This window comes from Phoenix dactylifera, chromosome 11 (genome assembly GCF_009389715.1).
Source record: "Phoenix dactylifera cultivar Barhee BC4 chromosome 11, palm_55x_up_171113_PBpolish2nd_filt_p, whole genome shotgun sequence".
Lineage (NCBI taxonomy): Eukaryota > Viridiplantae > Streptophyta > Magnoliopsida > Arecales > Arecaceae > Phoenix > Phoenix dactylifera.
In genome coordinates, this window is record NC_052402.1 from 14,748,021 (window position 1) to 14,761,751 (window position 13,731).

Consider the following 13,731-nt stretch of genomic DNA (forward strand, 5'->3'; position numbering starts at 1 on the left):
CCTCTTTGTCGGACGAAGAAAGTTTGGGGTGGACGGAGGGGGACCAGGAGATGTCGATTTACCCCTTGAGGGACAACATATTAAGATTTATTTCCTTATTCTGTTATAAAGGAGTAGATCCGATATTATATTTTCATCGAAGTCTTTATATATTTGCTCGGTCGGTAGTTGGGGATCTCTTGCCTGCTATCCCTCACCACTAATGGTTACTGTTCTCGCTGTGATCCTATGTGCAGTGATTCATGGTGTCCATTTTTGGTTATTTGGTTATACGGGTGGTGGTTTTCATGCCTGTTAGATTTTTCTTGGTTGTTATCGCAGGACTTGTTTTTTCTGATGCAATGTAATTCTTTTATATATATATATATATATATATATATATATATATATATATATATATATATATATATATATATATATATATATATATATATATATATATATATATATATTTATATTTATATCCGAGTTTGCTATATTTTCTTGTCCTCCTTCAAGACTGAAGAATTATATGGTAGGCACGTCTTCTTTCCTCCTAAATCTGCTGCAAGATAGAAGAAGAACACCCCATGTATAAAATTGCGATAAGGTGCAAGGATGGTAAGCTCCAGGAAGAATCATTAGCGAAAACCCTTCAGTTATTTTATTATCTCATTTTTCTTCCACTTTTTCCTTCTTTGGCCTTATTAAGCCCCTTGTGCAGGTGGTATCGTCACCTAGTACTGAGAGGAATGCGAGTATGGTATGTATCACCGGCCCGGGCGTTCTCAAGTTTGTACCAGTAAAACTCGATCAGAATAAATTGGATTTTCTCCGCCTATCTTCTCATCTTTTATGCCGATTAGTTTTGTGCGTCCGTGATGGGATGTAAGCCTTTTGTTCCAGTGCTTTTATGTGTTTGTTTGGAATATATATTAAACAACCAAGTCCAGCTTCATGACGACTCCGAGTGTCTGAATTCTTGTTTTTCCTCTTGTTTGTGTGCTCTCAACGAATCTGATGCTCCGACGCGACAGCGCTATAAATTGGTTTTTAGGGACATTTCCAACTCTTGGTAAAACAGGATGAACGAGGAGGATTTAGAAGAATGTGGACTAGATTCTTGCCTTCCATCAAAAGCTATTATTAGAGCAGTAGTAGCTAGCTTTGCAGCCTTGTAGTGTGATGTCATGTCAAGGGAAGAGACGCTTGGCTGTAATCCTTGATTTGTTTGTTAACTTGGTACCAGGTAACCTGGGATTGAGAGCACCTTGATTAGGGTGGCCAGTACGTTGTTTAGCGTTAGAGATCCTCTCCTGAGGGCGCAAATGCAGTCATCTCCTTGGAATTAGTGGATATGAACGAAAGAATTAAAATAACAACCAAATGTCTTGTCTATTTACCAAGGTGGGGAGTGTGGTGGAAAGCAAACCGGATCGTATCTATTTTTTTAAATTGGTGTTTCATACTTTGTTAAAGAAAAATGAATGTGGATTATGGATAGATAACCATCATATCTGTATCATTCTATCTGTAATTTTATTTAGTATTTGTATTTTTTTTATTATCCGTTTTGTATTTATATCAGTTCAGCAATTGTAGATTTTTTTTTTGGGGTGTTTTTTCATCCCATTAATCTGTATGCGTTTAGTTGGGAGAAGATGTTGGACTCTAAACCTATTTATATAACTCTGCAAGTGCTATATACTGATATTTGATTCGGAGCTTCCAAGTGCCTCACTTTTCTCTAGGATGGTTATTTTGTACTAATTTGCAGTTTGATTCGTTACTAATTTAGAAGCATTTCCATGCCAGGGTGACCCATTCTGTAGGCCTTGTAACTAATTTCAGCACGAAATCTTTGGAGACGGGCTGGTATTAGAACTGATTATGGGCAGGGCCTCGGCCCAAATCTCTATTTATTTTATTATGTTTTGTTCTTATTAGACTTTGCTTTGTCTCCAATTCCCTAAGCCCGATTCTCGGCCCACAGCTCCCACAAATTGCATTGGTGCCTGCTTTCGTCTAATCTCTTGTGAACCGTCCCACCTATAGATGGTGTTATGTAGCATGACATAGATCGCAAATCCATGAACAATGTGAATTAAAAAAAAAAACTCTCCGATTCTTGGCATACACAGGCAGGCTGTAAGCTAAAATGTTTGTTTAAACTTTATAGGTATATCATGAGATTGATGGGGATATTCAAGCGAAGTATGTATATCATGAGATTAATGGAGCTATTGATTGGGTGGCTTTTTTTTTGTGTGCTAACTATTTGGAGGGTGGGTGAGATGAAGTTGTCTAATGCTTTTCGAGAAGGTGCTTTGTTTTTTGATTTTTTTGGCTGTATTTGTACATATTTGGCATGATATTTTTATTTTTAGAAAAAAAACTCTTAACTGCAATTTGTATTATAAATTTATTACTTTCAATACAATATTTATATAAAAATAATGTTTGATTTATTTAATTTTGTTTCTAAGAGTACACATTTAGAGTGTACAAACCTTTTAATCTTTCGTTTGGAGATAAAGAATTCCTTGAATTATGGAGACATGAAAAGGACATACCATGTGCTAAGGAGGAGTGTCCCCAAATACTTTGCACCTCGCTAATTATGGATCACATGGGACCACCATCGTCATCATCACTCCCATGGGAAGGCCGCACTGAGAAGACCAAAAGGTTCTCCGAGGGAGGCATCTTTTCTTTCTTTTCTTTCTTTGCTTTATTGTTTGTGCTTCTCGTGTCTGGCATAAAATCCACTATCCGACTAACGGTATAAAAAAAAAAAGATAAATAAGAATTATATCTGATGAGGGAATTCAAGTTCGGATCTGCAAAACGATAGATAATGACGACTTTCCTGTGAGCGAACTGTGCCTCGAACCGCAGCGTCTTTTCATGCACGTTGACCATGCATGGTGATCTTAAATTTCTGTGAGTAGTTCGATTATAATTTTCAAAAGGCTATTATTAAATGAATTTTTGATTATGGATATCGATGTCATCCGTGCTGGATGAAATATTTTCTTCTCTATCATTTGATTGGAAGGATTTGAACATTTTTTATGGTAGATTGCTTTTGATTAGGTCTGGACGGATTAGTCCTGTGCCACCTTGCCTGATCCGCCTGGTTCGGTTCTTGGGCAGGCTTGGCAGGACTCATCTGGTCGGGCTAAGACTCAAAATTGAGGCCTTGTACACTCTCATCCTGCACTTAATAAGAACTTTACTGGCTTGAATAAATGCATCATCACCTAACATTCATATAATATTTGAATAAAACAATGTATAGAATATTACTTTCAACTCAGCATACAAAGTAACCTTTAAGAGTCACAGGTCTAAAGAACTTTGAGGCAGTGGTGAAAGAGGGAAGAAGCCTTCGGCACGTCTATCATGAGTGTCGAGCTCAAAGCCGAGCATCATCTATACAAAGATTTGTGCTGGATACAAATTGTATCCTCCTCAAGGAGGACGAAAACTCAACCATGATGATCGAATGGGTACAGAATCGAAGACACGATGCTGGCAGTAGACCATTGCTCCACGATATCCGATGACTCTTGGGTGAGTGAGATTTTTATTGGGCCATAAAACAAATAATGCTACTAACTAGGTTGCCTCCTTTGCAGCTCACAACTCTGAATGTTTCATCTGAAAAGACTACGTGTCTGCACCTGATCCTTTATACTATATATTTTTTCTTTAATTTTGTTGGATGGATCTACGTTCGTCGAGTGAGCTGCTGTTGTACCAAAAAGGAAAGAAGCTGCTGTTGTACCAAAAAGGAAAGAAGAAGAAGAAGAAGGAGCCCGAGCAAGGACAAAACAGGAACCAAAATTGCATGAACCACAACAAAGTTGCATGTTAAGCATGGGCTGAGATCCTCTTCAAACAAAACCAGGATCATTTTGGAGGAGTCTTCCGCTTACTGGTGGGTGAACAATTTAGACACAGATTTCGGAATCTAGAATGCATTCATGCATGTAAACTAGAAAGCATTCAGAGACAGACTTAATAATGGTAGTGGTACAAGTAAAATCTAAGTAATGATGGAAGCCACAGCTAAAAGAATAAGGTATTACAAAGCTTAACATACACAAGCTTCTGATCAACCTCCCCGCTACCTTTATATTTCTCTTGGGGTATCCACCACCCCACGCTAAAAACCAAGCTCTGTAAATGATGTTCCAGTATTGTATGGATGGCAATGCATAAATTGGTCATATTTCTTCTGGAATAACTCAAGATTGTATGCACATGTTTGCATACAGAAGGGTGTAAAACAGTTCAACATCCGGCAAGCCTCGGATGGTCTGAACGAACTTGTTGCTGCTGGGTTCCTCGAGCAGTGGCAGGCATAGTTGTGTGACTCGCGGCAAGAGCTTAGCCAAGGGAACTCCTGAGGGTGGACTCATCCCTACAAGCTGCGTGCTGATATCGTCGACTAGCATGTCGACCACCTTCTTCAATGATATCTCCACAATATTTCCAAAATCAGGGCTACAAACAAATATTGCTGACATAAGAATTGACAGGGCTATTTTATTAAGATAAACATAAGTTCAAGAGTTTAATAAGCTAAAAACTTAAAGAGAACATAAAGAATTTTTACCAGATATGACCAATGCTTCACAATAGTCTGTTTCAGTCTGATAAATACTTAAAAAGAAGATTTATGACTCATAAGATCTATCCTTCTGACATTCAAGTTGTGTTTCCTTGTCCCTAGCAGAAACAGTGTACCCAGCATGGTGCTAGTCTATGACGCACATTTTGCCAATAACCATCATGTATAAACTCAAATGCACATAGTTAAGGTACTGATGTTTACTACTTGCAACCGACAGCTGGCCTTGTTTTTAAACTCAAAAGAAAAGTATATCCCATAGAGAAAAGCAGAGCTCTCTTCATTTCAGAACTCTCAAGTATTTTCTGAAATAAATTGTAGAACCCAGCAATGTGAAGGGAACAGAATATGTAGGATAGTCAGATACGTTCCACCTCCCTTCTACAAAGATTCCAATCCTCATAGGCCAGAAGCTATGCAGGGCATCTTTTGAAGTGCCACAAATTATTTCCATGAGAGGAAAGTGGCAGACCCAATATAGTGCTGCCAAAGGTAGCACTATGCCCACGTCAGCTGAATCTGGAGTTGCAACCTGCTCGCTCCTTAGAAGGCAGATAATTTGTCAGGCACCAAAAGTTTACATCTAACTGCTTTCAATAATTCCATAATGACGAGAAATATGGTTGGTGCTCTCTCCACCATAAGGTTAAGTTTTTTCCACAGGGTCAACAATGAGAACCAATAACAGTGATCCTGCATAATCTCCTACAAGACTCTAAGTCACAATAAGAGCTTTACACTATATGCGCACGGTCATGTATGGACTCTTCATTGTGACTTGTAAACACTAATCTGTACAAGACTAAAACTTCTTTTTGGACAAAATAATAGGCCATCATCATCAAACTTGAAGTACAGTGATTACGCAACTTCAGTACATTCATCTTGTATACAAGAAATTACAGGTGGAGGCCTACACATACATAATATATACACACACACACAAACACACACACACATATATATATATGTATATATGACAAAATTGCAGATGCTATGTAAGTTTTTCTATTTCCTATGCTGTGCATTAAGGCTTGTTGCTGGTGCAACAGTTGCTAGACAAGATGTCATCTTAGTGTTCATCTTTTAAGCATGTTGTGTACCAGGTCAGGAGAGCAACTCCAAACTAGAAGATTATCATGAGTGTCGCCAATACAAACAATGAATCCAGCATGGGAGGATGTATAGCACTCTCAACTCTATATTTTCATCACAACTTCAACAACATGAGTGAAAAGATAGATGAAGCAGGCAATTCACCATGTCCTGAGGAAAATTAGAACCTTGCATATGGTTCTCTCAACGAAAATCTTTGGGATCTCCACCAGATAGTAATGGCTTTGATAAAACTTATGCTAGCAAGAAGCAAGTATAATATATCAACTGGAATATATTTCCCATTTTTCAATTAAATAACTAAGATAAGCAGAACTTGTTCCATGTAAGTATTGGTGATTACCAGCCTGTATTGCACATCCAAGATCCACATGTACGTGATAGTTCACATAAATGTATTGAAAAACGTTGAGTGACTTTTCTACCAACTTGATTCAAAACAATTAGGCAAGTATAATATATAAGATGTGATGAGCTCTGAAATACATACATGATAAAGTAAAGATAATAAGAAAAAAAAATCTAATGATGAGGCATAAGAGAGAAGAGATGTGTAATCCACCACAGAAGTTATATAAATATTAAATCAAAATTAAAATATAAAATGATGTAAAGTTGTCATCCTACATTCATACACATGAAAGGACACAGAGATAAGTCTAATACAATTTTTCTAGTACTAAAAGGATTCCCACCTACTTTTGCAGTCCTTGACTTCTTTTGAATGGGAAAACTCCAAATCAACTTGAAGCCTGCAACTATTATTGCGTCTTTAAATAGATGTGACTTTGAACTCCAACTTAGGTCATACATTACTAATCTAGAGACCTGTAAGCACGGAACAAATTCTTGGTACTAATACCACTCTCGGTTTGATCTTAGGTCAGTATGGTATTGGGACAGACCAAAATGACCATTAACAACATGAATAAAGAGAAAAAAATTAAAAAGTAATTTTGTCCAAGGACACCAAGCCATCCCAAGTGTTAGGGATACAACCACCTTGGCTAGTACCAATCGAGACAACCGGGACATCCTGGCCCATGAGAGAATTGGCGTCCCAAATGCATCCTAGGTACTGTTCTCCAATTGGAACTTACAATACTGATGGGACATGCTGGATACACTGAGAGCCAAATCCTAGCTTCTAAGATTCAAAATCAACTTATAAAAAATCTAGATTTACAGAATTTAGAAAAAATACCTAAAATACATTTTTATTCCTGTAACACCTGAGCATGTCAATGAGGCCGTATTATTATACATTATTCTACGATTCAATAATGTATGCAGCAACACTCTGAACTACATATATTGTCACTGTCTCCTAAGCATCATATGACTAATATTGGTACATGAAAATACCAACCTGACTTCTAATTGTTTTCTCCATTGTATCTGTAGCAAGAGATTGTAATTTACAATGCTGATGCATCAATTACGCATGCTGGCATAGCCTTGGATGGTTATGCAAATCAACCCCAAGCTAGCTAGGAGGCCCTTACACTATACTGGTGTTGTTTCTGCTATTAAGGATGGATGGTCCACCCTAGTGTCAATGCCGATGCATCGATTACACATGCAATGTGGCATGGACTTGGATGTTTATGCAAATCAACCCCAAGCTAGCTAGAAGGCCCTTACACTATACTGGTGATGCTTCTACTATTAAGGATGGATGGTCCACACCTCACACCTCACACCATCCACCTAGTGTCAAAGATGGTTGTATTATGGTTCCATTGTAATGTTACGTGTGACAAAAGTTTTGAGAATGTACAAATTAAATGCCTCAGCTTACCCCTTGCATAAGCAATGGTAGGCTGAGGTTCGTATATATCAGGTTATATGTATCTTTATATGTAGAAGCAATTGGTAGAAACCAACAATTAGCCACGAACAGAAGTTTTTAGCACAAATGGAGGAATCATGCCACTTTTTTAGCACAAAGTATGAATTTTCACCAACTTCAACTAAGAATTGAAATTAAAGCCTCCAAAAACATGTTACCAGGTGCCCTCTCCAACATTCTATTCCACTACCAATTTCAAAAGTTTTTATTTAACTTCAATTAGCTTCTTAAGTCCTAGGATTACATTGAATGATTACCTTTATCTTTTGTAATGTTAGAACAATGATTCTGTTTATTTTTGAAAGACTTGCATGGTCCATGATCTGAGGCTCAGATAGTTTCGAATCACCATCACTCAAGCTCAAGGGAACGCTGCTAGGAAAAGGTTCATTTTCCTCACATGTTGCATGTACAGAAGGATCACATACATTCTAACAGGCTAGCGACACATGCAGTAGAAGTAGCCATAACCATACCTGGATCAATGACCAGCCCAAGTAAAAAAGGCTAATCCAAAATAAAATGGATAGGCTTGCTCCTTTCTGCTACTTTATGCAAAGCTAAAACGATGAGGCTTGAAGGAGATTTTAAAACCATTATTGACTGCACTAATGGGGAGAGGAAGGCATTATCATCTACAATCCCTTGCTGCCTGATATCTGGTTAATGGTGGAGAGTACAGCTTTTCTAAGCAACCCCAATCAAGTTGCTGATTGGTTAGCTGGCTATGGAGCTTCTCATGCTGTATTTTGTCAGTGTATCTACTGTTTTTTCATCATCGTTGTCTTCATTCCCTAATGTTGACTGTTCAGGATATGTCTACCTAGGAAATGTTCAACGAGGTTTGCATCCTTTTTATTTTTTGAAATTTTTTTATTTAAAAAAAGGGCTTCAGGCTAATGTTGCCTCAAACCATAGGATAAGGCTCATCCAGCAGGCTGTAACATCTTGAGGATCATAGGTAACGCTTAGATTAGGGTGAGAGATATGTATCACATAGAGAGGCTATTGAGGTGCATATCTTACATCATGTGTCACATTATAACAGGAGGTATGTTTGCAATAGGCTTTGGTTACTTCTACAGAAGAAAATCAGATGACAGACTACATCTGTTGTAACCCATATGAGAATCAGTTTTTGCTGTAGGAATGAAACACTGTGCATACCTTGATAGCACCGACCGTGTCTCTGACATTAGCTGCTCAAGTTTGCCGACATCCATAAGATTGAAGGAATCATTGGTAGATGTGACCATCAGTTGCCTGTATGCAATTGCATTCTCAGGTATCAAGTAACTCATCCAGCAATTAGGTCCACCGATGCTCATGAACAACTCCAGTATCTGTATTATTGTTTTACGCAGTTGGACCATGCTAAAAGGATCCCTGAGCTGCTTTCTGCACATTGTGATCAAAATCCACAAAACAAATGCATCAAATTTGTCATCAGCAAAGTAAAATACCAACTTTTTGTACAAATATAAATCAAGAAGAATATAGGAAATCAAGTATGCTACTAAACTATGCCATTCAACACAGTCAGATGCCAAAAACCAAATATACCAATCTAGTATTAGATACATGTATGAATATGGAAGCACGTGCAATGAAATTCCAAATTTTTGGGGCATTTGGGAAAAAAATATTTAGTTCTTTAAAATTGAGGAAAGAGAAGAACTCATAGGTAAGATGTTCTCTCTGTGTGTATAATAGCCTAAGTAAAAGCGGAAAAAAATATTGAGGGCAAGGTAATATTTAGATCACAAATTATGTATGCATTAGCAAAAAGGATGTCAACAGCATTAACTCCTTACTCTTTCAGAACTTCCATAGCAGCTTTCTGCATGTTCATAATCAATGTATCAATGCCATGGGCAGAAAGATAATCAGCAGTTGCTAGAAAGTCTTGCTGTCCGTGCCTGCTAAATGAGTCAGATTCATCCTGCAATTAAACAAAAAAAAGGAGACTCCAATATTCAAAAATTAACTAGATGTCTAAAGGATGCAAGAATAAAGATTTATGGCACTGGACCAACTGTAAAGACCTACCTGTGCGCAGATTTTTAGATTACTAATGCAAAATTCACTTAGAATTATGCTTAAATATACTTTTCTCATCGAGCATGTCATAATCAATAATTATTTATAGGACAACTATAATTGATAGCTGTAAATTTTCCACAAGATATTTTGAATCAACTGTAGCCCACCATCTGTCAGTAATTAACTAGAGCAAGGTACATACAACTGCAAAGAAGCTCCACCCTAGTGTCTTGCCAATGTCTCAAGGCCACCACAAAAGACCCATAAGTAATGCAAAAAAAGCTAAAGTGCATAAAAAGGATGCCTTTGAAGAACAGGAATCGCCATTTCATGAAGCCTTAAGAGCCCTCAAACTAACTTGATGAGGCCTTCAATTTTAGAGCAATAAAAAGGATAAGAAAAAAATAATTTTAAGAACTTTTTTTTTTTTTTTTTTGGGTGGGTGAAGTACATAAGATCATACCTCTCCCAATTAAGGATTGAAAGCACCATAGATTGAAAAGGATTTTTATATGGTGAGGCCGTGAGATTTAATGCAACTCGCACATGATAATGACTAACAACTATGACAACAACAACAACAAAATAAACTTAGGGGTCTATCCTTACTACATGTGCGAGCATGAGTGAATACATATGTGAAGAATGCATGCACATGTATAGAGACATGCATGTATAAGAATAGGAGTATGACACAAGCATATTAAAAGCAGCACAAGCAACTAGTTTGCAAAAGGTGAGAAGATATTTACCAGAAGCTGAGAGCCTTCCGAACCACGAGAAACTTCTAGGTAGAGATGCCTCCCTAAGATGTTGACCTGAACCCTAACATATAGGCAAAGCATTGTCACTGACCACAAGGACGAAGCTGTTCTCGTGAAACCTGTAAAGGCAAAACTCATGACAAACAAAGTCAGCAAGAAAGATCATGCTTTACAAACAACAAAAGCACCAGCATCCTATTTTATCACCAAAAATGCCACCAAAGATACAAATAAAACAAATAAATCAAATCCCAGCTCTAATGCTGCATGTCGATGCACGAAAAATTAACCTTCACTGTAGTTCAAAAAAAACATAAAGGGAACTAGAATCTAAAGTAAATTCAAGTACAGCAATGATGACATACTCAGAACTTTGAGCCTTTCCCAGAGCTCGAGCTTCTCTTTGGATGTAATGGCGTTGGATTGTGCCTTCCCTTGCATTAGCTTCTCAGTCAAATGCGAAAGGTCCAATTCCTCCAATATCCGAGACCGCAGATAGTGCATAGCATACGGCAGCGTCGTCGTATCTGAAATTCTTTGTATGCTCTCAAAATGCTTCTGCAATCTACCAATAAACAAGCGAAGAAAAATTGCATTTTGAGATAAGGATACCAAAATAACAATTAAAATATGGAATTTTTGGTACAGAAGAAGCCATACTGGGCCCTAATGAGTTCATTAACTTGTCTCTCGCCTTCCAGCTGCTTCTCCAAATCAGAAATTCTTCTTCTATGAGCATCGTAGAGCTTATAAATAACATACCCACTCCCAAATACTCCAAGAGCAGCAAATACCTTCCTCCTATGCCTACTCCAAAAACCCCTGCTTCAAAGATCCATAAAATATGTTAAAACAACAACAGAAAAGCTGACCCAGTGGCTAATCGAAACCCCATAGATAAAGATCTGTGAAGAAGGGCAAAGAGGAACCACCTAAAAGAAAGCATCGCTTGTTATCAAAAAATCAAGAAAACCATAGCTAAATCCAAACTTCCAGTAAACATGGTTGAGAACCAATCAAAAAAATGGATCCATGGAGCACAAAGCTTTGGAATTGAATCGAAATCTCCCGATGCCAAAGAAAAGATTTAGAGAGGATTAGTTGATAGAACAAGTTTGGAATGAAGGGAGGAGAGGAAGAGGGATTCTCTCCTCGATTCGAAGCTTTGGGCGGCTTCAGATGACGAGGAGACAGATAGAGAATTGGGGTTCGAGAATGATAAGCTTGGGAAACAGGGGACTTTCCTTTCGCGTTCCAAAACGCCGACCCCTTGATCCGAAAAAGAGGGCTCTAACCGAGGGGCGACCAACGGGGCGACGCGATAGAAGCTGTGGGCCCGGTTTCCGAATTCCGACCGAAACGAAAAGAAGCGACTTTCCGTGGGTTCACGCTCGCACCGCCGGTTCCCGGCAGCACTTTTTAACTGTAGCCTGAACCGGAGATATTCAAATATCTTTGACCAAGACCATGCCCGAACGGAATCCGGTTCGGTTGGGCCAGTCTTTGCCAACGCTGGTAGAGTAGGCTAGTAGCTGCATGTGCTGGTTGTTGCCTCTATGGGAGGGAAAAAAAAAAAATCGGTCATTCGGTCTGCAAATGATTTGTTTTAAATAAATTTAGATTTAACATAAATAATTTTGGATCGTCAACTTATCTAAATTTATTTATTAAATAAGTTAGTTTCAAATTTAAATTTTTAACTTGTTTAGCTCATTTTAATCTATTTAATAATTGAGTTAGGTTATGATCCGACATGTTTAACCTATTTAAAACTTGTTTAAACCGTTTGAAACTTGTTTGACCGGTTCCTGACCTGTTTAACCCGATTCGCTTAGCATGTTTAACCTGTTTAAATCTATTTAATCTGGTAAAAGTCTGTTTAACCTATTTAATAAATAGATTATATTGGTCAGATCAGATTACTTGTTTAATAAAAAATTTGGATTCAGATTTAAAATTTTTATCTGATTAATGAATAGGTAGATTTAGATCGATGAATTTTTGACCCGACTTGCATTCAACTCGACTTGTATCTAATCTGATGTGATCCGATTGCCACCCTTAGGAATAAGACTATACAATAAAATATTTTTTTTATTGGTTCATCTAATAAACCTAATCTTAAGAATTGAGTAATGCTAGAATATGGCACATGCATTGTCTATGTTGGATTTGATGAACAGTGTATATAAATCATTCTAAGGGTGCTTGCACATGAGAATGGGCCAAAGTGCTGCATGCTTGTCAATGATTAGCTCACTTTTGGTATGATAGATTTTCTTATTTTTCTTCTAACATGAAACTCGCAAATGAAAAGTTAATATTTATTAAAATATGAATTTGGTTGTATCCAAGGTGGGTAAGGGTGATGAATATTGAAAGATGTATATAAACTCTTGCCAGCTACATGATAGCATCCAAACCATACCTAAATATTGACCAGCAACCTCACAAGCTATGTTACAATTGCTCCTCCAAATGTGGTTGCTTGCTGTCTTGATGTTATATATATATATATATATATATATATATTGCTAGCTGTTATGAGAAGTCTCGTGTCATAGAGAGTAGTGAGTAGTTTTTTGAATAATATACGAGTACAGTGGAAACATAAGTTTTCATGCAAAAAATTGTTTGATGCTATTATTCTATTTTTTATTTTTTTTAAACCTGACCTTTATTTATAAAGAGTAGAGGTGAAAACTCCTTATTTTTACATATTATGTGGCATCATTTTCACCTCTTTCTAGTTTTAAATATATAAGTCAGGCCGTAGCGTGTCAGGTTTTTGGTAAGGTTACTTAGTCTTATCCGAAAGCGGCACGATTCCGCTGCGATATACCTCATTGTAGTTAAAATAAAATATATTTTTATATTTTTTTAAAAATATAAATATATTTAGTATGGTCAAAATATTTTTAAAAAATGAACATAGAGATGGTGGTGGAGATAGTAATAATTGTGGTGGAGACAATAAAGACGGTTGTGGTGCTAACGGCAAGTTTGGTGGCCATATAGCAGAGATGATGATGATAATAACTGTGGTGTGTTAGAGGCGATAGCGATAATGATAGTAAGGGCATCAACGATGTGATGGAGGCAGCAACAGCAACAATAGCTATGTGGTAGAGGTGGCGACAATGGTGGTAGGAGTGAAAGTTCGACGATATGGTGGGGGTGGTAATGATGCCTAATGTTAACAAGAGTGGTAGTGATGCCCGATATTAACGAGAGTGATAGTGGTGACAACAATAGTAGTAATGTTACTGGTGGTGGTGGAAGTGACGGAAGTGTTAGAGGTAGTATTAATATGATGGTAAAAAAAAATGAGTTTTGTT

At 37.4% G+C, this 13,731-nt stretch overlaps 1 protein-coding gene and 1 long non-coding RNA gene across 2 annotated transcripts; one reads left to right on the plus strand and one right to left on the minus strand.

The window, feature by feature from the left end:
- Positions 1–438: 438 nt before the first annotated feature.
- Positions 439–2,776, plus strand: LOC103716853. The gene is made up of 2 exons (XR_605610.4): positions 439–867; positions 1,017–2,776. It is a non-coding gene; the product is annotated as an uncharacterized LOC103716853 (long non-coding RNA).
- Positions 2,777–3,946: 1,170 nt separating this feature from the next.
- On the minus strand, positions 3,947–11,689 carry LOC103716860 (peroxisome biogenesis protein 3-1-like). Its single transcript, XM_008805040.3, has 7 exons — positions 11,326–11,689; positions 11,054–11,215; positions 10,759–10,958; positions 10,382–10,512; positions 9,401–9,528; positions 8,754–8,984; positions 3,947–4,491 (listed from the first exon to the last, which is right to left on the minus strand). The coding sequence occupies exons 1-7, from the start codon at positions 11,337–11,339 to the stop codon at positions 4,233–4,235; spliced, it is 1,125 nt and encodes a 374-aa protein (XP_008803262.2). The 5' UTR covers positions 11,340–11,689; the 3' UTR covers positions 3,947–4,232.
- Positions 11,690–13,731: the final 2,042 nt, after the last annotated feature.